The sequence below is a fragment of the Cricetulus griseus genome, chromosome 2 (assembly GCF_003668045.3).
Source record: "Cricetulus griseus strain 17A/GY chromosome 2, alternate assembly CriGri-PICRH-1.0, whole genome shotgun sequence".
NCBI lineage: Eukaryota > Metazoa > Chordata > Mammalia > Rodentia > Cricetidae > Cricetulus > Cricetulus griseus.
In genome coordinates, this window is record NC_048595.1 from 368,300,220 (window position 1) to 368,324,932 (window position 24,713).

The 24,713-nt window shown below is 49.3% G+C and overlaps 1 protein-coding gene across 9 annotated transcripts; it reads left to right on the forward strand.

Moving 5' to 3' along the window:
- The first annotated feature begins 835 nt into the window (after positions 1-835).
- Tert (telomerase reverse transcriptase) lies at positions 836-24,713 on the forward strand. Of its 9 annotated transcripts, XM_027400137.2 has the most exons (16): positions 859-1,462; positions 1,558-2,893; positions 7,039-7,234; positions 8,281-8,461; positions 9,110-9,289; positions 9,944-10,102; positions 12,119-12,220; positions 12,942-13,027; positions 14,620-14,733; positions 15,052-15,123; positions 17,432-17,620; positions 20,384-20,510; positions 20,957-21,018; positions 22,163-22,287; positions 22,478-22,615; positions 23,013-24,713. In XM_027400137.2, exons 1-16 carry the CDS (start codon positions 1,244-1,246, stop codon positions 23,114-23,116), a joined length of 3,390 nt encoding a protein of 1,129 aa, XP_027255938.1. In that variant the 5' UTR covers positions 859-1,243; the 3' UTR covers positions 23,117-24,713. The 9 variants fall into 9 exon arrangements, 3 of the variants coding, with proteins under 3 accessions (XP_027255941.1, XP_027255938.1, XP_027255939.1); XR_003482153.2 differs by lacking the exons at positions 22,478-22,615; positions 23,013-24,713 and adding an exon at positions 21,654-21,996 and having other exon boundaries at positions 841-1,462; positions 20,896-21,018; XR_003482154.2 differs by lacking the exons at positions 22,478-22,615; positions 23,013-24,713 and adding an exon at positions 21,654-21,996 and having other exon boundaries at positions 848-1,462.

Sequence of the window (24,713 nt, forward strand, 5' to 3'; positions counted from 1 at the left end):
TTGTTGGCACAAATTCCTCAGTTCAGTCCCAAATCTCCAAAGTAGCAGTACTCAGCAAACCTCAAAAACACCCCTAAAAGAGGCTGACACCCACTAAATGGACTTCTAAAATAGCAACTGTAATCCCAAGCATTTAGAAGGCGGCTGACCTCCTACAAGGGAGTAAACATGAAAAAGCGCCTGTCGGGAGGGCTCCAGGTCTGTTCAAATGCTAGGTCGGTGGATAGAAGCAATTTCCTCAGAAAGCTGAAGGCACCAAAGGTTACATTTGTTAGCATTTCAGTGTTTGCCAAATTCAGCACAGATTCTGTATTTCCCAGCGCTTCAAACTTCACAAGGCCCTAGCTGTGGCTCTAGGTAGTGTCACTATTGATGTCCCCGACCCCTAGCGCCAGTGCCCTGTGCCCCCCCCCCCACCCCACACTGTCCCACTCTCAAGTACTGTTAAAGCTACCAGCCTCGAGTTAGAGGGGCTGCTATCCTGAGGTCGAGGTCTCTGCTTTGGCTGTGTGCACACTCAGTGCCCTTGGTCAGTGACTCTGGTCTAGCCACCGTGCCTGAGTGGGAGATGACCAATAGCTCTGGACCCTGGGGTGAAGGCTGCTGTGACAGTAAGAAAAGCGGACGCACAGCTTCACCTGGTCCCCGTCCTTTGGTGGCAGATGTTAAGGAAACCTTTTGGGGAGCTGAGCTTATGGTGGGGCCACAATAAAGCTTTAAGAACCTGTACAGTAGAGTTCCAGCCCTAATTATGAAGCCTTACTGGAAAGAACTGGGACTGCCACCACCCACTGTCTGCACCGAACTCACAGGAGGCAGCAGCCGGCTCTGGAGCAGGATGGACCTTAGATCCCTCTGCCTACAGAACCTTCAATAAATCAATAACAGGTGTCTTTGCTTGCGACCCTGCCCCAGTCTACACCACCTGGGGTCCCCAGCTCCGAGCGCAAGGGAGCCAACAAACTCTCTGTGGAGGGAAACCCTTTGTGACCACACCTCCCTCTGTTATTTTTACATTTCCCGCAACCACTGAACCTTGGGACCACCGACAGAAAGGCGCCATTGGTGCAACCCCGCCTCTTCCGCTACAACGCTTGGTCCGCTTCGATCCCGCCCCTTCCTCCGTCCCGACCCCGCCTTTTCCCGCCGCCGGCTCGCAATGTCCGGGGTCTTGATGCTTTTCTAACCCCAGCCCTACATCGAAGTTCCCGCACGTGGGAGGCCCGGCCGGACCTTGAGCGCGATGCCTCGCTCGCCCCGTTGCCGGGCCGTGCGCGCTCTGCTGCGCAGTCGATACCGCGAGGTGTGGCCGCTGGCAACCTTGGTGCGGCGCCTGGGACCTGAGGGCAGGCGACTTGTACAACCCGGAGACCCAAAAGTCTTCCGCACGTTGGTGGCCCAGTGCCTAGTGTGTGTGCCCTGGGGCTCGCAACCTCCACCTGCTGACCTTTCGTTCCACCAGGTGGGCCTCCGGGTTGGATCCCTGTGGGTCGGGGGCGGAGAGCCGGGAGGACGCGGGACAGCGCGTCTAGCTCAAAACCCTCTTCTCCTTACCAGGTGTCATCACTGAAGGAGCTGGTGGCCAGGGTCGTGCAGAGACTCTGCGAGCGCGGAGAGAGGAACGTGCTGGCTTTTGGCTTTGCGCTTCTTAACGGAGCCCAAGGCGGGCCACCCATGACCTTCACAACCAACGTGCGCAGCTATTTGCCCAACTCGGTGACTGAGTCTCTGCGCGTCAGTGGTGCATGGATGCTTCTGCTGAACCGAGTGGGCGACGACTTGCTGGTCTACCTGCTGGCCCGCTGCGCGCTTTACCTGCTAGTGCCCCCGAGCTGTGCCTACCAGGTGTGCGGCCCACCCCTGTACCAAATCTGTGCCACCGCGGATACTTGTCCCTCTGTGCCCCCCAGTTACAGGCCCACACGATCCGTGGGCAGAAATTTTACTCATCTTGGATCCACACACTCGGTCAGGAACAGCAATCACCAGGAAGCATGTAAACTCTTGCCCTTGCCATCTCGAGGCACAAAGCGGAGTCTAAGCATCACCAATAGAAGTGTGCCTTCATCCAAGAAGGCCAGGTGCGATCTGGCCCAGAGACTGGAGAAGGAACCCGACAGGCAGGCGGTTCCAACCCCATCAGACAAAACAAGGGTGCCAAATCCTGCTGAGTCCCCTGCAGTACCTATTAGTAGAACTACCAAGGAAGATTTGTCTTCCGGAGGGAAGGCACTTGGCCTGAGTCGCCCCGGGTCAGCGTGCTGTAAACACAAGCTCAGTTCCACATTCCTGCAGTCACCACTGTGCCAAGATGCCTTTCGGCTCAGACCATATACTGAGACCAAACACTTCCTGTACTCTAGGGGAGGTGGCCGAGAGAGGCTGAACCCCTCGTTCCTACTCAACAACCTCCAGCCCAGCTTGACTGGGGCCAGGAGACTGGTGGAGATAATCTTTCTAGGCATTAGGCCTAGGACATCAGGACCACTCTGTGGGACACGCCGCCTATCGAGGCGCTACTGGCAGATGCGGCCCCTATTCCAGCAGCTGCTTGTAAACCATGCGCGGTGCCCGTATGTCAGACTCCTCAGGTCACATTGCAGGTTTCCTACAGCAACCCACCAGGTGGCCGATGCCTTGAACACCACCAGCCAGCCGCACCTCATGAATTTGCTCCGCCTACACAGCAGTCCCTGGCAGGTATATGGCTTTCTACGGGCCTGTATCCGAAAGCTGGTGCCTCCAGGTCTCTGGGGTTCCAGGCACAACCAGCGGCGCTTCTTTAAGAATGTGAAGCAATTCATCTCCTTGGGGAAGTATGGCAAGCTCTCTCTGCAAGAGCTGATGTGGAGGATGAAAGTAGAAGACTGCCCCTGGCTTCGCAGCAGCCCAGGTGAGCAGGGCTGGTCTCCAGCTGAATGCAGTAAGGGTCCAAAAAAGGGAGACAATGAGTGGCAGGAGCCCAAGGCCTTAGTGCAGTGTCTTTATGCAGTCAGTGGTTGGGCAAGTCCCATCTGATGATCTCTGACTCCAAGCTCCCTCCCGCCCAGTTTGTGCTAACCAAGATTCTTGTCCAAGCCCTGGGGCAGGTTCTCAGGGCCAGGGACACTGGTGAACAGCAGGTGGAGTGCATAGTGTGGGTAGAAATACTGGCACTCGGTGAGAAGAAGCTCCAGTGAGAGCTGCTACAGGCTATTCTTGATCCCCTTGTGGAACAGTGCCTCGATGCTAAGGCCCCTGTGGTTTAAGGGTTCTGTTTCTCCCAGTGCAAAGACCTATGCGTGAGCTGTAGTGGTGCAGCTGCTCAGTCCACGAAAGGTTTAGGTGGAGAGAGGAGAAATAACGAAAGACTTTCCTACAGTGAAGATCCCTGTCCCATCTTAGTTTTGCAAATGGACCCCAGAAAGGAGAACCGAGCCTGCTGCAGGAAGGGGGACAGTGTTACTTGGGCGGTTGTAGAGCCAGGACTCCTGTGCCCTCCCTGTCCTGGTTTAATGTTAAGGTTGGTCCTCTTCCTTTCAGCAAGCCCTCCTGTCACCAATCTGTGCGTCTATGAAAGGAACCACACTCCCTATGCTGCTGCTCTGTCCTCTCCCAAACTCCTAGGATATTTACAACTTAAGGGGAAAAGATGGCAGAGCCATGTTTACCCACCGTGGGTGATCTCTGGGAGCTCCAGAGTGAGCCTATATCAATACACACACCTGGTTCTCCCAGCTGCAGCAGAGAGCCTCTGTGGCCCTTGTAAGTCATCCCACCTGCCCATGCATTGTCATCTCATCCCTTTGCAGCCCCAGAGCTCCCTTAGCCACAGCTGTCAGTATCTTGCCCAGGGTTACAGAGATGTCACTAGAGAAATACTGGAGCCCCTCGTACATCCCGTCTCCTAAGACAGATGGCTGCTCTCCTTCTGGACATAAGCTACTGTGACTCTGCCCAGCTCCCAACTTTATGATTGCTCTTCCAGATTTGTTTGGACATGTCTCTCCTACTCCAAGAACCCTTTGACTTTCAGTTTCTGTGTGGAATGTTCTCTTTTAATTTCATTCACACCTCTTCAGTTTTTTTGCTGTCGCTTTCTATCATCATAGGTTGGGTATTTGGCTACACATTTCCTTTTGGATAGTGCCTTAGCTGCACCTACTGCTTACATATATGATAATTTTGATATCAGTGGTTTGGGGCATTTTCGATCTTCCATTGTTTTTTGTTTTGATGTATTTATTACCTAGGAATTTTTAAATTCCAAATGTGAATTTTTTTTTTGATTTCCCTTTTAAATTGATTTTGAGCTCTTGTGTAGTATAGTCCTTATAATACTAGTTAACTGAAGGCGCTGGAAACTTGCACTTCTGCTTAGTTAGTTTTCCCAAGTTCCTTGCATTTCTGAGTGCTGAGGCTTTTGTGTTCACTGTGTCAGGTTTATACAAGAAATGTCCACATCCTTTCCAGGCCGTGAAAAAGGAAGGATGGATACCTCTGTCTATGACTGGACAACTAGAGTTATTTCTTCTTGTTCTGGTGGTATTTATAGGCAGTGTTGTTAAGTGTATGTACTAGTTACAAGCTTTTATTTATTTGTTTGAGTCAAGGTCTTACTATCTAGTTCCAGCTGGCCTGTAACTTGTTTATGACCTTGAACTCAGAGATCTGCCTATCCCTGCCTCCTGAGTGCTGAGATTAAAGGCCTGTGCCACCACACCTAGCCTGAATTTTTATCTTTCTGATTAGAGAATCAGGATATTATGTCTGTAGTGATTTTTTTTTTTTTTTTTTGGAAGGGGGTGGTTTAAGATAGGGTTTCTCTGTGTAGCTTTGGAGCCTGTCCTGGAACTTGCTTTGTAGACCAGGCTGGAGATCTGCCTGCCTCTGCCTCCTGAGTGCTGGGATTAAAGGCGTGTGCAACCACCAACCAGCCTGTAGTGATTTTTTAAATGTAAAGCTTTTTTTTTTCCCTTTGAGACAGGTTTTTGCAACATTGCTCAGGCTGCTCTCAAATTTGTGACCCTGTTTCCTGCCTCAGCTTCTGGAGAAGTGGGGTAGCAAGTGTGTAATACACGCCCAGTAGCTGAGTTTGTCAAACTGGCTGACCTGGGCTTGCTTTTGGTGTTTCCCTGCTATGTCTTTTTCCTCCCCTTAAGTTTTGCTTTTAAACTTTTCACATTCTTATAGATCAGATAGATCTTTTTCACAGCATGTAAGTGAATTATTTCCAGTTTGCTTTCATTGGTTTTAAATTTTTTATTCTCATGGGTGTTTTGCTTGTATGTCTGTGTACCACTTGAATGCCGAGTACCTACAGAAGCCAGGAGAAGAGGGTGGGATCACCTCGAACTGGAGTTTCAGATGGTTGAGAGTCACCGCGTGGATGATGGGACTCAAATCCCAGTTCTCTGAAAAAGCAGCCAGAGCCTTAACAGCTGAGCCATTTCTTCAGCCAGCTGGTCTTAATTCTTGCTGCACCCCACCCCCCACCCCCAAAGTCTTGCTGTCTGAGCAATTGTAAAGTGCATTTCCTTGCTGCACCTGTTTTCATTCTGTTTTTACCTTTGAGCGATAGGAAGTCATGTGCACTGTTCTTTGCCAGCAGTCACCTGACATTTGAACCTAAAGGTACTTGAACTTGGGTCAGCATCTCCACTACCTTCCTTATCTCTCTGCTGATTTCATTCTGCCTTCAGTCTCTCTACTCCCAAGTTAAACATCATGCTTGTTTCTTAAGGTCACTGTTTTATTTAGTCTTATCCTTCCACATTTTCTCCACTTATTTACTTATTTTTAATGATTATTTTGTGTGTGAGAGTGTTTTGCCTGAGTGTGTATGTATATGTACTATGCCATGCCTGGTGGTTGGAGCAGACCAGATGAGGGTGTTAGATTCCCTGGAACTGGAGTTTACAGGAGGTTGTGAGCTACCATGCGGATGCTGAGAAACAGCATGCTCTTGACCACGGAGATATCTCTCCCGCCCCCGATTCCTTCTTTCTTTGTTCATTCTGCTTTCTATCTTGTGCCTCCTTCTGGGATTCTCCATTCTCCTTCACAAGTTTCCTTCATGTTTATCACTGCTTGGTAAACGCAGCTTTATCCTGGTAAAGCGGGCTCCCACGGTATCTGGAGATGATATACAGAGTGATCTCCAGAGGCCTTCGGGAAGGACAGCTATCATGGCCTGTGGTGCACTGACCCCTTAGGTCCAGTATGACAGTGAAAACAACCTGTCCTCTGCTTGTCCCTACACATCTCTGAACCACACTCTGCTCAGTGGCAGTGAGCGTGTAGTCTGTGACCCAATAGTACAGGCCCAGCACCCATTGAGGTTTGCCTGTGCATGTGTGTGGAGGCCCGAGGTTGACATCAGGTATTTTCTTTAATCGCCTGGAATTGATGATTCAGATAGGATCCATCTGTCTTTGCCTCCCTAGCACTGGGATTACAGGCACAGGCCATACCTAGCTTTTCTAAGTGGGTTCTGATGAACTTGGTTTTCATGCCTCTAGCGCAAACACTTTACCAGCTAAGCCATGCCTCTGGCCCCTACCTGAAGACATTCTTAGCTTTAGCAGTTGGTAGAGGTCAGGGTCTGCTGAGTCAGTCCATCCCAAAAGATTCACTGGATAGTGAGTCACAAGGTGCTAGGTCAGATTCAGAGCTTGGAAGTGAATGGGAGTGAGAGATGGCTCAAGAGAATGCAAGTCAGAGATGCTCAAGAGCATCTCACTCTCAGTCTGCAGCGTTCTATCTCTAGTCACTAGGCCTGCAGGATCCCATTACTGACATGGCTTTGTCAGAGAACTTTAGTTTATGACCTACCAAAAATAAGTCCCGTACCCCCCCACCCCACCCCATCCCCCACCCCCCCCCCCACCCTCCATCCCGCGCACACACAAAGGTTAAGTTAGTTTATTGATGCATTCTATTAGAACCCACCATGTCCAGAGTAACACCTCGTGGGCTCATTTTGGGGTCCCATGGCTTCCATGCTGGACATCATGGGTGTGGGGTGAGTCACGGGTGTTGAGTATCTACTGCTTTCAGGAAACAACTGTGTCCCAGCCGAAGAGCACCGTACGAGGGAAAGGATCCTGGCTATGTTCCTGTTCTGGCTGATGGACACATACGTGGTAGAGCTGCTTAGGTCATTCTTTTACGTCACAGAGACCACATTCCAGAAGAACCGGCTCTTCTTCTACCGCAAGAGGGTATGGAGAAGACTGCAGAACATTGGAGTCAGGTACCACACATCTCTGTTGTCGGTGCTTGCTGTTTACGTATACTGACTTCAACAGTGCTTGGCACCTGCTAGCCTGTCCATGGGCCTTCAGGACATAGACTCCATGTAGTCATGGACTGGAGATCCTGCTTTCTGACCTGTAAAATCTTAAGTTGGGCCTACACCATCTATAGGCTCAATAACGTAGGAGGAATTCGCACCAAACAGGAGTAGAGTAGCTGCTTGTTTGGTACATGGGTCAGATGGGTTCTACCTTATGTCCTGAAGGAAGTACAATATGAGGAGCCTCCTCAGTGGGAAACCACAAGATTCCACCCCAAGAGCTGGCGGAGGCGCTGAGTGGCTGAGGTTCTTTGCTTGTTGAGCTGGGATTTACTGTACCAGTGGAAAGTACATAGACCAAGTTGAGGAGGCAGAATAGATGCCAGGCAAGGCCTGCAGAGATCAGACTGCCATGTTAACCAAGGTTGCCCTGGCTGTCTTGAAACTAGCTCTGTAGACAAAGCTGGCCTTGAACTCAGAGGTTCTCCTGCCTCTGCCTCCTGAGCACTGGGATTAAAGGTGTGTGCCATCGCCACCCGGCTCCATGTTTCATGAAGTCCAACCCTCATTATGTGTTACATATCACCCACTGTGCTTGTGGGATCCTTAGCAGCCAACACAGGACTTCCTATGTACTTTGGCACACATGAACCTGAGGTGGGCAGGGATGCTTTTTGCTTTCACACCTGTGTCTAAGCCAGGTTATCCACAGAGTGCAGCAGATTGCTTCAAAAGTGCCCTGGCCAATGGGATCACCCCAGAAGGGAACACGAGGGCAGACTACGGGATCAGATGTCCCAAGTGCAAACACAGGCTTTATGTCATGTATCCTGCCCAGACAGTTGTGTGGGTTGCCTGGTTGTCGAGAGTTGCTATGGTCCTGGATGTAGTCCCATAGCTTGGCCAGTTGTCAAATGACCCAAGTTCCTAACCACCCTGATGGGATGTGTCTCTCGAATTTCCCACATGCTCATGTCGTAACTCCACAATGCTCTCTGTAACAGGCAACACCTTGAGAGAGTGCAGCTGCAGGAACTGTCACAAGAGGAGGTCAGGCAGCACCAGGAGGCCTGGCCAGCCATGCCCATCTGCAGACTGCGTTTCATCCCCAAGCCCAGTGGTCTTCGGCCCATTGTGAACATGAGTTATAGCATGGGCGCCAGAGCCTTTAATAAAGGGAAGCAGGTGATTGCACTTGGCTCCTGTACTGCCGCTTGAGCCTGCTCTCTGGTTACACAAGGGCTCATGAAGTTCTGAGCCCTGGGCAGACAGAACAGGAAGGACGAGGAACTGGTTGTTCCCAAGTCCAAAACTTCAGCGTGTGAAAAGGCCCTACAGATGGGAGATGGTCTCAAGAGCCAAAGGGCTTGGGACACAAACCTTGGAGATACCTCAGGGATCCTGACAGGTAGGGTAGATACTTTATGGCCTCCATGATAGGGGCCAAAGTAACCAAGAGGGCAGCTGCCTCCCTTCACCATAGCTGGATGTCCACAACATCTTACCCCTCCCGGTGCCAATGTAAGGTGTGTGGGGTGACTTGTCATTAGTAATGCCCAGAACACAAAGTGAAGCTATTGATGCCTCAGCCCAGCTGGGGGACATTTGTGAGTGAAGTTGATCCTGAACCTGACCCCAGCCCAGTGGACATGTCTCATTAGACGGCAGTGCCCTTGGTGGTAGGTGAGAACAGGTTGGAGCAGGTTGGGTGAGTGCCCCAAATGCAGTCAAGTGACTTAGTGGGATAGGTCTTCTAAGACTCTGAGATATCAGGGTAGTCTGGGACAGTCTGTCAGGTTCGTTTCTAATGTGTCTTTTGTGGCCCTGGCCCAGGCTCAGCATTTCACCCAGTGTCTCAAGACTCTGTTCAGCGTGCTCAACTATGAACGGACAAAACATACTAACCTTCTGGGGGCTTCTGTACTGGGCCTGAATGATGTCTACAGGACCTGGCGGGCCTTTGTACTGCATGTACGCACTCTGAACCCGGCACCCAGGATGTACTTTGTTAAGGTGATCATTTGGACTCCCGCCATCACATTTGCTCCCATGGTCTTGACTCAAGGGACCTCCTTGGAGCAGCCAACACTGGGTGACCCTATTGTAGGTGGTGGTTGAGAGTGCTGGCCCCTGCTACCATATATAGGCCAAAGTTACCGTGGCCTCCTGTTCTCTCTGGAGCAGGGGGACCCCATACTTCTGGGATAGCCTTGTGTGGATTCCCTGGACAGTGCGCTCCAATTCCTCTGGGATCTACCCTATAGGAGAATCCCGTTGGATGCTGGGTCCTACTAGCCATGATTGACTCTGTCTACCACTAGGGCCTGCATGCTTCAGTATCTGTGTTAGGCAGGGGCCCTTGCAGGCTGTGAGGCTCTGCAAGGAGAATGTAGGTTTTCCTTGACCTAAGGGTCTCAATCTGGGATATTGGGCTGGAGAGAGGAATGTAGACCCACTATGCCCCAGGGTCCTTTGTCTGGAATGGGAAATTTGTGGGATAGGCACATGTGGCTAGGCTAGTACAGGAGCATGGAGTTTCTTTCTCCTGTCTGTCTATCTCCTACTGGTTTGCTTAAGGGCAGGTTGGAACCCAGACACCAAGGACAGAGCCAGCAGGACCCCTGGGCCTAGGCCCAACCATGCTTAGTGTTCACATGTGTTCCACAGGCAGATGTGACCGGGGCATATGATGCCATCCCGCAGGAGAAGCTTGTGGAGGTTGTTGCCAATATGATCAGACACCCGGAGAACACATACTGTATCCGCCAATATGCAGTGATCCAAAGAGATAGAGAAGGCCAAATCCACAGGTCCTTCAGGAGACAGGTGAGGCTATGGTGGACTTTTCATCTGTGCTGTGAGCATGCTGGTGGCACAGGGCTTTTCATGTCGTGAATATCTGGACTCTTTCAGTGACACAGGTAAGGCTGTGATAGGTCCACATTTCTGGCATGTCCATACAAGGACATGTCTGTGGCTTGGGTATCCATGGTGCCAGTGATCATTTGTCAGACCCCAGCGTGCCTCCCTCTACAGGACTCCCAATGGAGATCCCCCCAATATCCTCTTCAGTAGGTAGGTGGGGTCTGTGGGTTCAAAGGCAGAGGAATTTAGGCCTGGGAGAGGCGCAAGGTGACTTCCTTTCCCTATATATAGGACATACAAGACTCACAGGCAAGCTTTAACTATACATGCATGATATGTGCAGTGGCCATGTGGCTTCTGCACCAAGGATCACTACACCCAGGCGATTCCTTCCCTACTCTGGTCAGAGCAGCTACCATTGTGCCTCTGTAGAGGCTAGATGACAGCATGTGTGAGTTATTTTCTCCATCCACTACATGGGTCTGGGGATTGCACTTAAGTCCTTAGGTTTGGTGGTAGGTGTCTTTACTTGCTTAGCCATTACACCAATCCCAAGGAAACACCTGAAGTTATACATTTCTCTGCAAGACCCCTCAGTAGTCCCGTACACATGCTGGCTTTTGTCAGTTCATTATCACTCAGTTCAAAACCTTCTCTATTTATTTATTTATTGCAGTTTTTGATATACTCTTTAGTGATTTAGAAGCATGTTACTTCATTATTTTGAAAATGCAGGCATTTTCTATTTATATTGCTATTTTTTTCTTTATTAATAAATTTTTATTTAAATTAAAAACAATCTTATTTTACATACCAATCCCGGTTCCCTCTCCCTCCCCCCACCAACTCCTCATCCCACCCCCACCCACTCCCCAGGGATGGTGAGGCCTCCCATGGGGGTTCATTAGAGTCTGTAACATCATTTGGGGCAGGACCTAGGCCCCCCTACCCCACCCCCCCGGTGTATCTAGGCTGAGAGAATATCCCTCCATAAGGAATGGGTTCCCAAAGTCCATTTGTGCACTAGGGATAAATACTGGTTCCACTGCCAGCTGCCTCATAGACAGCCCAGACCTCCGAACTGACACCCACATTCAGGGGATCTGGTTCAGTCCTATGCTGGTTCCCCAGCTGTCAGACTGGGGTCTGTGAGCTCCCTCTTGCTCAGGTCATATTGCTATTCTTTTCTAGGTTAATTCTTGTACTTTAATTTCTCTGGGTGACTTTACTCCTAGTACTATAGCAAACCAACTTGGCACATGGGTTTTTGGGGTTTTTTTGTGCTACTACTATATGTTAATTGTACATAATAATGGGTTTTGTTATGACATCTTTATGCACAAGTATAATGCATTTTGACCATATTCATACACGCAGCCTAACATGGGAAATTATAAGGTTCAAAGCCAGTGTGCAGTCTCCACATATGAGAGCATGAAACAGAAGTATTGCAAGTTTGAGGACAGCCAGCATTACTCAGAGACCCCAGTGTTCACACGTCTGGACGTCTTACACCTAGCATGCTAGGAATTGTTCCTGTGCTGTCAGTAGATGGTGCTGTATTCCTTCTGGTGACATCGTGTCTAGAGACATGGATCTTGGTGGCCACTGGATAAAAAGCAGGCATCCTAAAGAGTCTGTTGCAGGAGATGAAGGAGCCATCCCCTCCCTAATCCTGTCAGCTCTTCCTCCTGACTGCCGCTGTCTCTGTGGAGAAGTTGGGATGCTACTTGTGTTGTGACCATCGGTAACCACAGCATTATGGGGGTGTCTGACCCAAGGAGAGCTGACTGTGGTGCAACCTGCTGTTTCTGTGGCTCTTCCTGCTAGGGTGCTAGATTCTCCCTTTTCCTGTTAAGACTCTAGGATGGAGTGGTCCCACACTGTTCTATTGTTGAACTGTGCTGTGGCAGTCCTGGCCAGAAAACCATGTGCCCCTCTGGTTCCCCTCAAGTGTTTACCTCTTCTGTGCTGCAGGTCTCCACCCTCTCTGACCTCCAGCCACACATGGGCCAGTTCGTGAGGCATCTTCAGGACTCAGATACCAGTGCGCTGAGGAACTCCGTTGTCATTGAGCAGGTCCTTGGGCTCCCCATTAATCGGCCGCACCTGGTGGGGCCTTCCTCCTCTACTTGGCTATTTGCTTCAGTGTAGGAATGTGACCAAGGTATTCCTTGGTGGAGAGTTCCCATGACCAAGGCCACTCTTTCCTGGTGGCAGTCCCCATCCCTATGACATGACCTAGACTCCCCAATAGCTACTAAGGTGGGCATGCTCTGAAGTGCCCTTTATACCCTCGTCCCCCATACTCCACTGATCTACTAGTGAACTGGTAAAAATATCTTCTCCCTCAGTTTTGACCTTGAGACCATAGTTTTATTTTAGTGGGCAAATTGGACTTGATCTGTGGTCCCCATCTTGGCCCATTCAGTTTACCTATGCCACACCTAGGAGATCTCCTCCCACAAATCAGTGGTTCTACAGAACTTCCTTTGTACATATCCTGACTTTGGGGCAGCCATGCTCACTGAGACCTTTGGATGGTTTTCCTTTAGCTCAGTGGGGTGCTGTGTGAGCTCCAAGTTCCCCAACCTAGTGCTGTAGAAATATAATAGGTTACATTGCCACTTTGTAAGTTACATACCCTGTCACCTTGAGTCAATTTCTTCCTGGCCATGCAGGGACACTTGACCCTGGCCCCACCCCTACTTTACCATGAACATTTTGGTCTTACAGGGTCATCTGGTGGCAGAGTTCTGCATCCTCCCACTCATCTGTCCACATGTGTCTGCTTTTCTAGAGCTTATCTCTGAGTGAGGCCAGCAGCAGCCTGTTTGACTTCTTCCTGCACTTTGTGCATAACAGTGTTGTGAAGATCGGTGGCAGGTAGGCACAGGCGTAGGGCAAGTGGGCAGAGGCTGGGCAGGTACAGATAGAGACCATCCTGACTGCTGAGCAGGGTGCTTGCTAACTGGCTACAGCACTTAGAAGCCTATCTGACTGGCTCCCTCTGCCTCATTGCTTCCTCCCCACTCCCCTTCATAGAATTTTCTTGCCCTTCTGCTGACTGGGCCACGGGGCTGCCTACCCATGAGGCCCTGGGAGTTCCTGACTAAGCATGGTCCTAATGAAGTTAATAATTTTGTATGCCTCGAGTTCCTGTTGTTACTTTGACAAAGTGGCAGGGGCACCTCACCTGTTTAGCCAGGCATGAGACACATGTAGACACATGAGACACATCAACAAAGAGAGTGCAGTGCCTATGGCTGAGTCCCCCAGAGACTCCCATGAGTTATAAGCCAGAGCAGGTACCCTTTGAAAAGCACTGCTGTAGTGAAGGGAACCCAGACTGGCTCAGTGCTAGAGCTGTCTAACAGCCCATCAGCCTGCAAAGACCTACTTTGTATGTCTGGATCAGATGTGAGGTTGAATATTTGAGCATTTGGTTGCATCTTCTGTACCCAAAGTCCCCACTTAGAGAATGGAATGCACTTGGCACCTTTTTGCTGGACTGATAGGAGCCTACACAATGAGTGCCAATACAGAACAGAATTCCAGGCTCACACCCAGGATTATTAGAGATGAGGGCAGGCAGGACAAGAAATATCTGACTATCAAAAGTCACAGTATGTGTTGGGCTGTAATTGGAAATGTTTGATATGCATGCTGGGAAACCACAAGCTACAAGCATGCAACTGGGTGTTTTTTTCACAAACACCACAAAGGGTGCTCCTGAGTCCTGATAATACTGAGCACAGATTTGTGAGTCTGTGTCCATGTGGTAGATAACTTAGTCCTAGTGTGGGTCAGCCAGATACACTGAGAAGTCAGGTCTGTGTACACCATGCCTGGAGAGCTTCCTAACAGATACTCTAGCCAAGGGGACTGAGTCTGTGCAAGGGGTCAGCTCATACCTACTCTTTCTCACACACGGGTTCCCTGGGTAAGTTCCCTGCCTGACCATCTGAAGGTACCCACCCCTGCCGGCACCCACCCCTGCTGGCACCCACCCATGTATGTTTGATTGAAGGGTGCCATTAGGTTCTCTGTGAAGAAGGCACTGACAATTTTACATGGCTATGACCCAGAATGTCCTTCCACTAATAATCTGTTACTAATTGTCCCAGATAAATATTCAGTTCAAGAGCCTGATTGCTTATCATTAATGTTTAAAATCTAAAAATTTTAAATAAAAAAAAAACAACCTGGAGTCAGTGAATGGGGATGTAGCCCCCCACCACCCCAGGTTGTAGTAAGAGTTGGGAATGGGAGAGATAAGGGTGGTACTGAGTTTGGAGTCTTTTTGGGTCTTGGCAACTGACAGTAGTAGATATTACTGTTTGTTTACGTGGTCTTTGAGCATGTTTACAAAATGGTGTATGTCTGTGTACATATTTATACATGGGGGGTTGTCAAATGTGAGTGTGAAGCCCACCATGGCTGCTGCTTCTGACCTTAACCACCACTGCCATCCCCAGGTGCTATGTCCAGTGCCAGGGCATCCCCCAGGGCTCCAGCCTGTCCACCCTGCTCTGCAGTCTGTGTTTCGGAGACATGGAGAACAAGCTGTTTGCTGAGGTGCAGAAGGATGGGTAAATTGCTTGTTTTTACTGCTCCAAGGGCCTGGGTCATGAGTTGCCATATCTTCACACTTGGAGTTCCCAGCTCACTGAGTGGGTGTGACAGTTGCTTTATGTCCGAGATGTAAAGGTCATCCATTGCCTTCACTTCGTGCAAAGCTGCAAAGTGCACCAGAGCTATGTCTGTTAGGAAGACAGTAAAGCTGTCGTTTATCTTCTTTTGAAATACCACTTTGTTTTGTCTTTGTGCATTGTGACACCTAAAATGTTTCAGGTTGGATCCCCTACAGGTGGATTCTGTGTGAAACCTGTCAACATGTCTCATTTTAGGCTGCTTTTGCGTTTTGTTGATGACTTTCTGTTGGTGACACCTCACCTGGTCCAGGCGGAAGCCTTCCTCAGGTAAGGACTGCTATGCCTGGGTTTCTGCCGTATGATCATGATGTATGTGCAGCTGAGGCAGCACATTTAATCGGTTTATAATTTTGTGTTCCTGGAGCTCGTGTTGTCACCAAGACCTAGTGGCACCTCTACCAAGTGGCAGGGTCACCTCACCTGTGCAGCCAGACATGGGTACCTCCAGCACCAAGGAAGAGAGTATGGCACCCATGGCTGGTCCGACATGGTCTCTCCGAGGATGCAGTGCGGTCAGAGACCGGGTCATTTCCAGTATTTGGAAAGTCTTCAGATGAGACAACAGGCAGTAACTCCTATGCCTCCCAGCCAAGCCCACAGAAGGGCTGTTTGCAGAGGCCTAAGGCACTTAGCCCTTCTAGAAGATGTGAGCATAGCTGTCTTAATTAGAGTTTTTTGGGGGGGCGGGAGTTTGGGTTTTTCGAAACAGGGTTTCTCTGTGGCTTTGGAGGCTGTCCTGAACTAGCTCTTGTAGACCAGGCTGGTCTCAAAATCACAGAGATCCTCCTGCCTCTGTTAATTAGACTTTCTATTGCTCTGAAGAGACACTGTGACAACAGCAACCCTTACAAAGGAAAGCACTTAATTGAGGCTAGCTTACAGTTTCAGAGGGTTAGTCCATTGTCATCACTGTGAAAAGCATGGCACTGTGCAGGCAGACATGGTGCTGGAGAGGTAGCAGAGAGTTCTACATCTTGATCTGCCAGCAACAGGAAGGACTGTGTGCCACACTAGGTGTAGCTTGCGAATATGAAACCCCAAATTCTGGCTCTAGTGACATGCTTCCTCCAACAAGGCCACACCTCGTAATAGTGCTACTCCCTATGGGCCAAGCATTCAAACACATAAGTCTATGGGGCCATACCTATTCAAACCATTCCTGATAACTTTGAGACTTCACACCACACCATGAAGAACAGGCACTGGGTGAACAGGCCCATGGCTCTGTAGAGTAACTTTTCTTTATGGATTGTTAGGAAGAGACCAGAGAATTTGTACTTACTAAACATTGGTGTTTTGAGACATGGCTGTTGTATTAGGAGTGGTCATTTTTCTTACATTAATATTCATACTAGTGAGTTATAGTATGTATCCCAGGCTGTTTGTAGTATATAGAGGTGAGGTCAGGGTTATTGCATATCTGGGTGTAAAGTTAATTTTTGTGGTTCAAGCTAGAATTGAGCACTGCAGCCCTGCTTCAGAGCAGGACCATCAAGTGAGGTTCCTTGGGCACCACAGAGTTTGAGGGTTCCTTCAGATCATGTATTATAGAGGAAGCCCCCTCAGGCGCTGTGAAGTTTGTAGACCTCCTTTTAGGGTAATTGACAAGAGGAAAAACCTGAATGTGATTAATTAAGCCGAGCCCTCAGAAGTTGTCACCACTGAGGTATTGGTGTTTCTGGAAACACTAAATGCTGTCCAGTTTCAAATTTGCCCAACAGGGCTCTTTTGGGCATAGTGTCCTCGAGCCCAGTAGGTTGTGCATGTCAAGGTAGGTAGAATGAGGTGAGAACAGCCCCAGTGTGTCCCTGTCACATCTGTATCAATCAGAAGCTACATGGCCCATACATAGACAGTGGCCACTGGGGACAGAGGACAGACACTGCTGCTGTTGAGGAAAGTTCCAGAAGTCAGTTTTGTCCCTAAGACCTTGTCAGGGAAGTGGCTCTGGATCAATGTCAGATCACCAGGTGATGGGGCCACTAGGTGGGGGCTGTCCATGGACACCTGTAGGAAATATTTACTACAAGGAGCTGGCCAGGGCAGCTGCAAGGACTGACTAGTCACAGGCAGGTGGATGGCATCAGGTGTTCCCACCCATGGGACAGGAGCTAGACTACTGCCAGACTGCCAGTGTGAGTTCACTCTGAGGAAGGGTACACATTTACTTTCAACTCACTGGGGAGGTCTTCAACTCACAGGCAAGCAGTCAGTTTAGCATTTGCTGGGAGGGGAAGCAATCCACATCTACAGGCATCTCAACGTATAAGAAAACAGACTTTTTGGGTGAGGGGGAGAGGGTCCCTTGCTACATGGATGTTAAGGTATAACCATCAGATGGTTATGTGAACCTTCCTACTTGTTTGACTCCTGGCCATCTTGTTCTGAGCTGGCCCTATTGCTTACACAGAAGAGCAGCCCCAGGCTACAGTCTGGACCAAGACTGCCTGGTATTCCATCAGGGTTACCCACAAGGACCCACTCTCTCTGATCCCAGAACATCTCTGGGTATCTTTGTGACATGTGCTGAGTGTGCTTCCAGGGTTCCATAACCAATGTTTCCTCTCTTACTCAGGGCCCTCGTCCATGGCATTCCTGAGTACGGCTGCATGATAAACTTGCAGAAGACAGTGGTAAACTTCCCTGTGGACCCTGGTGCCCTGGATGGTACAGCTCCACACCAGTTGCCTGCTCACTGCCTGTTTCCCTGGTGTGGCTTACTGCTGGACACTCAGACTCTGGAGGTGTTTTGTGACTACACTGGGTAAGTACATCTGGCTGAGTTGAGGACCCATGAGCTCCTGGGGGCAGAAGATGCAATGGGATGCTCCATTCTTTTTCCTGTTGAGGAACCATGAGCTCCGGGGGGCAACTCACCCCGGAGGTCTTTGACTCATAGGCAAGTAATCGGTTTAGCATTTGCTGGTAGGGGAACCAATCCACATCCATGGTTCCCCTATTGAGGAACCATGAGCTCCTGCTGTGTGGTGTTCCATCCTGTTTCCTACTTTTGGACACAAGTAACCATGAGGCTTGAAGTGATAGAGGCCCAGAGATAGACATGTGGGCAATACGAGAACATCTTCAGCCTCGTCCCAAGTCTCCTAGAGACCATGGAGCTAGGACCCTTCTCTGTATTGAGGTATAAAGGGGGTGTGTGTAGGGGGGGAGTTGGTCTCCAGTTACCACAAGCTCACAGCCCAGCTTTAGTGTAGATAAGACAGATTTGAGATGGACGGAGGTGAAAATATCTGGACCATTTCTTTTATGAGTAGAAGCATGAAAATTGTGGTAGGAAACTGAACCTGTCGTCATGTTGATAGCTATCTGTTCTGAGCTGGGATCCAAACTCTCCTGTCTCCATAGTGCTCTTTGGAAGTTCACACTATAAGGGAAGAGGTGGGTGCAGATAAGCTATCTCTGTGCTGCCTTATCTGCTGCCATTTCTGTCCTCACAGGCCTGGGCTCCTCAGCCTTCCTGTCTTTGTATGCTAACTTGGGCCAGTCCCTGGGATTCAACTCAGATTTAGTTTGGCTTCACCCTCTGCCCCTAGACCCACTTTTGCCACCCCAGCCTCAGTGCTCAGCACTCCAGTTGCTCCTAAACTATTAACTTGCTTAATCCATTCCCCATGAGGGGCCTGAGCTTTTTTAGAGGATAAAGTCCCTGGCTCAATCCCCTTACACTCTTTAGTGTCATTGAGTAGTAGGTAAAGCAATCAAAAAAAAAAAAAAAAAAGCATTTCCCTTCTGAACATACAGCTAAAGCCAGATAATAGCACAACCTTATGAGAAGCCAGGCTGACTGGACAGGGGGAATTGGAGAACACTCTGACACATAGACCAGGAAGGTCCCTGCTTCCAGAGTCAGAGCAGCTGTGAGCTCATTTATCCACTGAGGCTGCAGAATGGGTATGCTCAGCTGAGCCAAGGATCCCCCTGTCTGAGCCAGGGACAATGCGTCTAGAGGTCAGCCAGAGTGACTAGCAACATCCTAAAGGGAAAGTATATTGGTAGGAGTTTCTTCTCCCCAAAGCATAGTTCACATGCAAAGTGTGAAGAGAACTGGCAGAGCACTGCAGTGTAGATAACAGTGTCTCCCAGAATTGTGCAGTCGAGCTTTAGGACCTGTGGGGAATCGGTGCAGGACCCCCGTGAATAGCAGTATATCGGCTTAAACCCTCACAAAATGCTTAGTGTGTGTGTAGGCTCTGTACATATGTAGTCACATATGCTTCGAGTCGCTCAGGCGAGGGCGGCATCTCCAAAAAGTGACACTCGCTGGTACTATGGTACCAGAACACTCATTTATTTTTCCTAGTGATTCCACATCTTCCTGTCCATCCTGGAAAAAAAAAAATCAGAGACTACCAAAAGCCTTACTGTTTTACAGTACTGAGGCTGGTTTGTCTTGCCCTTTGACATAAGCGGTGGCACAGAAGATGCTACAGAGCACAAGCAGCCTTATTCTGCTGTAGACACCACGTTTTCAAACAGTGCTAAATGGTAGGAACCCTATTTCAACATCAAAGTGTTCAAAAGCACATGTAGGAGGTATGGGGAGGTGACTTGGGTTAAGAGTGCTTGCTGTGCAAGAATTGAGGACCTGAGTTCAAAACTCCACCTACATGAAAAGCCAGGGTGGTCACAGGCACCTGTGTCCCCAACACTGTAGGCAGAGATGGAGAAAAGTTGGCCATAGGGGCTTGCTGGCTGCCGGCCTAGCTCCAGGTTCAGTGAGACATCTTGTTTCAGGGGAGTAATGTGCAGTGTGAAAGAGCAGGACACGCCTTCCTCTGGCCACCATCCACAAGCACAGGCATGCTCTCAAACATGCATAAAAATATAAATAAATAAATAAATAAATAAATAAATAAATAAATAAATAAATAAATAAATAAATCTTTTAAAGAAACTTAACAGAGGTAACTGTGCCTGTCACCTGTATTCATCTTTGAGGATGATGCAGAGTGTGACAAGAAGGTACCACCCCTTACCTTCTGCCCTGCACATGTCCCGTTCTTGGAATTTCATTTCCGAAGCATCCTACAGTCAGCAGGTGGTTTGATACCATTGTAGGCATTTCCTTACTGTGTGCTGCCACCCAGATCTGGCTGGAGGTAATTTTCTGCTCCGTTCACAGCCCTGTGCTGGGAAGGCGCTCTGCCAGGTTCCAGCCACTTAAAGAGTGATTTCCTGTATGATTTCCTTCTGTGATTTTCTGAACTGTGAGTTTTGACGGCCCTTTTTTTGCCACTGATGAGCAAAGATGTCTGGTGATCCCAAGCCTGGACAAAACGGATGTTGTTCACTACATCTGTTTGGGTTTGGTTGTCCAGGTCTCTGGGTGGTGTTGTGAGCATATACCAAGAGCTGGGTGGGATGTGTTCCATGTGTGAAGGTCCATCCCCATCTAAGCCCTCAGTGTATGGCAGAGAGGGACAGGAAGTGGAAGGGCGTTGGTGCTGGTCTCTCAGAGGAGGGGTTGGTGTGGGAATCACACAGATAGGATACCTTTGTGCTGCAGTTACGCCCGGACCTCAATTAAGGCCAGCCTCACCTTCCAGCGCATCTTCAAGGCTGGGAAGAACATGCGACACAAGCTCCTAGCTGTTTTGCGGTTGAAGTGTCACAGTCTGTTTCTAGACTTGCAGGTAAGCCATGGGCAGCCACCTCATCTGTTGTGCAGGTCCTGTTCTTTGTGTGGGGGCATGTGCATGGGTAGGTGATATGGGTGCAACTGTGTGCGAAGAGCATGTAGACATCTGCATTTGTACTGAGGATCCCTGAGCACCCAGCCTGCTCATCACTTTCCAATGCCATCATCAGTCCCCACAGAGAGAGAGGCCCCCTGGATCCTGGCCTTGACCTTGGGCTTTCAGCCCATTGCTGCTGAGTTCTCTGTCTAGGAGGGGCCACTGTGGTAGGCTTTGGCCTCTGCTCCCTCCTGCTTCTTCCCCTCTTGATGACACTGGGGGCCTGGCTGGATTTCCTGGATTTCCCACACAAGTGACTTTCTTATCCCATCTGACAACACAGAAAATGTTCATTTTTGATCCAAGGAATGTTGCTGATGGTTCTCTTTCTGTTGGGACTCCAGATGAACAGCCTTCAGACAGTCTGCATCAATGTGTACAAGATCTTTCTGCTTCAGGCCTACAGGTGAGTCATGGACTGTGCCACCACTAGAGGGAGGCACAGGCCACAGTGCCTGCCATGCTGCTGGGGCCTCCAAGCCTAAGGCAGAGCTGGCTAGTTGCTCCCCTAACTGGGTGGCATGCTGAAGTGGGTTTAGGAAAAAGCAGCATTCAGTTTTTGTCACACAGCTCCATATTTGTCAGATGAGAACCTCTTTTGCTCTCTCTGCACTGGGAGCACATGCGACCTAATGTGCTGACCAGAGCCTGTAGCCAGATGTCTTGAGACAGGAGAGGGAACTGGGGTAAAGACCCCCCCAGGAAAGCGCCTCAGAAGGCATAGGATGGGAAAGGGTAGCAGGGGGATTCAGAGCCTCAGAAAGCAGAGAATCAGATCCATTGCTGATAGCAATCTTGCACTCCAAAAGGCATGACCAAGATACAGCCTAAAGCAGCCTGGCCATCATGGTGCCCCACACATTGTGTTGTGCTTTTGGAACATTCTTGTCTTCAGTTGGTCCTGAGAACCTGGGGCTGGTGGCTGATCAGTAAGAGCCATTCCCAGGTTTCAGGTAGTGAAATTGTCTCCACCTTAAGTCAGGTTCCTTAGGCCAAACCCCATGCCATTCACGACACAGTCACTTCTCTACCTGACCACAGGGACATGGCACAGGTCCTTTCTCCTGAAGGTCAAGGCTTCCCATGACTCAAGAAAGGAGGGCTGCTCCCCAGAGTTGTAGCAGAGTCCAGAACTCTTCCTGCAGTTGGCAGATGGTCACAGCAACTACAGGCCAGATTTATGTCACTGAGGATCTGTCCTCCTCCTAAGTAAACTCCCTGGTCACTGGATCAGAGTACGGGAAAGAGCTTGTGCTGTGGAAGACTGGGCACATTGCTGTGATGTGAGGTGACAATTACATGAGGCACTTGGGAAGAGACTAGTGATGTGGCAGGATATATGTATGAAGACACGAGCACACATGCTGAGTGTTCACATGTAGCTGTAAGTTCATTTGTGCATGCGATTGCATGATTCGGGTGAATGTAGAGCACATAGATCTGTGTATGTGTAATTCTCATGTATGCACAGACAAGAGCTTGCTGTACATGTGTACATGCATGTACACATTTACCAAGGGCCTTCCCCCACCGTTGTGGCTCCTGCCCAGGTTCCATGCATGCGTGCTTCAGCTTCCCTTTGACCAGCATGTTAGGAAGAACCCCGCATTCTTTTTGAGCATCATCTCCAACATAGCATCCTGCTGCTACTCCATCCTGAAGGTCAAGAATGCAGGTACGTGGATGGACCAGGACCAGCATTCTTGAGCAGGGGGTGGATATCCTGCACTCATTCAGGAGTTAGTGTAGCCAACTGTCATTCCTGGGCCTAGGTCCTAGCAGGCCAGAAGGGTGTTGAAAGTGCCTTTGGAGGGCATGAGGGTCTGTGGCCAACTGGATTCTTTAGCCTCCATCTGCTCCCCCAGGAATGACACTAAAGGCCAAGGGTGCCTCTGGCTCATTTCCTCCTGAAGCTGCACGTTGGCTCTGCTACCGAGCCTTCCTGCTCAAGCTGGCTGGTCATTCTGTCACCTACAAGTGTCTCCTGGGACCGCTCAGGACAGGTAAATGAGCTCCCTCCAAATAGCCCCAAAAATCTATCCTTGAACACCAAGTGCCTAGCCCATCTCCATTTGCCTGAGGAGGAGCCCACTCAGGCAGCTCTGGGTGAGTGAAGCTAGGCTTCTAGACCACAACTTCCTACTTCTGCCTTCCTGCTCCCTCTGATCTCTCCCTGGTCCCTTCACCTCCTCTGGTCTGCTGCTTCCTAGATTCAGGGAGAGATCCTCAGGTTTCTTTCTGTGTTGCTTCTGTTTCCATGTTGTCATTCTTGAGGTCCTTGTGAGCCCACGGTGGTGGTGGTGGTGGTGGTGGTGGTGTGTTCATGGGTGGGGAGGAACACATGGCCAGGACTTGACCTCATCTCTTTGGAATGAAAATTGACTACATCCTCTGTTGCAGCCCAAAACCAGCTGTGCCGGAAGCTCCCAAGGGCAACAATGGCCATCCTTGAGGCTGCAGCTGACCCAGCCCTGAGCACAGACTTTCAGACCATTTTGGACTAACCCCGCCCCTTCAGCTGGATGAACATGGGCATTGTAGCCTCACCACTCCTGGGTGCATGTCACAAGAGGGACAGACCTATTGTGAGGCCAGTTTGTCCCTGTGCTATGTTTCCTGTGGTGGGCTTGATTTCCTTCCTGATGCTCTCCGGGGAAGCAGCTCCCACCCCTATTAGTGGCAGGGATCCACTAGCCACCAACACCACACAGAGGTAGAAGACACATGGGCACTGGGGCAGTGTGGACAGATGTGAGATGCCTGGCCCTTGTGTCTTGTCACATCTAACCATGGAGTCTTTCCCAATGGGGTCAGAGTGTCTCAGAGATGAAGACAGGATTTTGAGCCAGTAACCTAAGTTACAGCTTAAATATACTCCAAATTCAGGTGGTGGTGTGTGTTTGTTTTTTAGCCTTGGCTGCCCTGAAACTAGCTCTGTAGACCAGGCTGGCCTTGAACTCACAGAGATCCATCTGCCTCCTGAGTGCTGGGATTAAAGGAATGTGTCACCACTACTCAGTTGTCTTGTTACTTTTTCCATGTCTGTGATAAAACACCATGACCAAGACAATTTTTTTTAAAGTGTTTATTTGGGGCTTACAGTTTTAAAGATTTAGAATCTATGATCATCATGGTAGGGAGCATGGCAGCAAGGAGGCAGGCATGGTGTCTTTTCATGCCCAACCATGGAGCCTTTTCCAATGGGCCAGTGGGGTCAGAATGTCTCAGAGATGGAAACAGGACTTTGAACTGGTGTGGTGATTTGAATAGGTATGGTCCTCATAGACTCATGTATTTAAATGCTTGGCCTTTTGGGAATGTCACTATTAGGAGGTGTGGCCTTGTTGGAGGAAGTGTGTCTGTCACTGTGAGGACAGGCTTTAAGGTCTCAGATATGCTCAAACTATGCCTAACACATGGACGACTTCTGCTGCTTGGATCAAGATATAGAACTCTCAGCTCCTGCAGCACCATGTCTGCCTGCATGCCACCATGTCCCATGACGATAATAGACTAAATCTCCTCTGAAACTGTAAGGCCAAGCCACCCTCAATTGAATGTTTTTCTTTATAAGAGCTACCACAGTCATGGTGTCTTTTTACAGCAATAGAAGCCCTAAATTACAACCTAAATAGATTCCAAATTCAGGAACTGCATGTTTTAGTTACTTTTCTATTGCTGTGATAATGACCAAGGCAACTTATTTAAGTTTTGGTTTTGTTTTTGTTTTTTTAATTGGAGCTGAAGCTAAGAGTTTACATCCTGATCCACAAGTACAAGGCAAAGAGAGTTAAGTGGGAAATTATGGGAATCTTTTATTTGTGTTTTATTTTTTTACAGTATTCTCAAAGTCCACTGTAATTTTCAGTGGTAGTCTGACAAGTAAGGAAGTGGCAAAAATTGAAATCAAGTAGGTCACAGTCAAATCAAAGGGATCGCACTGGGGATATTTCATAAGTTCTCCAAAACTAAGATTTCTTCGAAGCATTTGACATTAACCATGGCGGTTGTCTATTGAGATCACTGTAATGATAAAATAGGATGGGATGTATTAGTACTGGAGCAGACAGGAGTCACACAAATAAAGAGTAAAATGTGAAA

Bases quoted from the DNA above. Each gene is read 5' to 3' on its own strand.
- Tert (XM_027400137.2), top strand. From the start codon at position 1,244: ATGCCTCGCTCGCCCCGTTGCCGGGCCGTGCGCGCTCTGCTGCGCAGT. The intron at 8,462-9,109 runs GTGATTGCACTT...GCCCTGGCCCAG, and splicing joins CCTTTAATAAAGGGAAGCAG to GCTCAGCATTTCACCCAGTG. The intron at 12,221-12,941 runs GTCCTTGGGCTC...CTGCTTTTCTAG, and splicing joins ACTCCGTTGTCATTGAGCAG to AGCTTATCTCTGAGTGAGGC.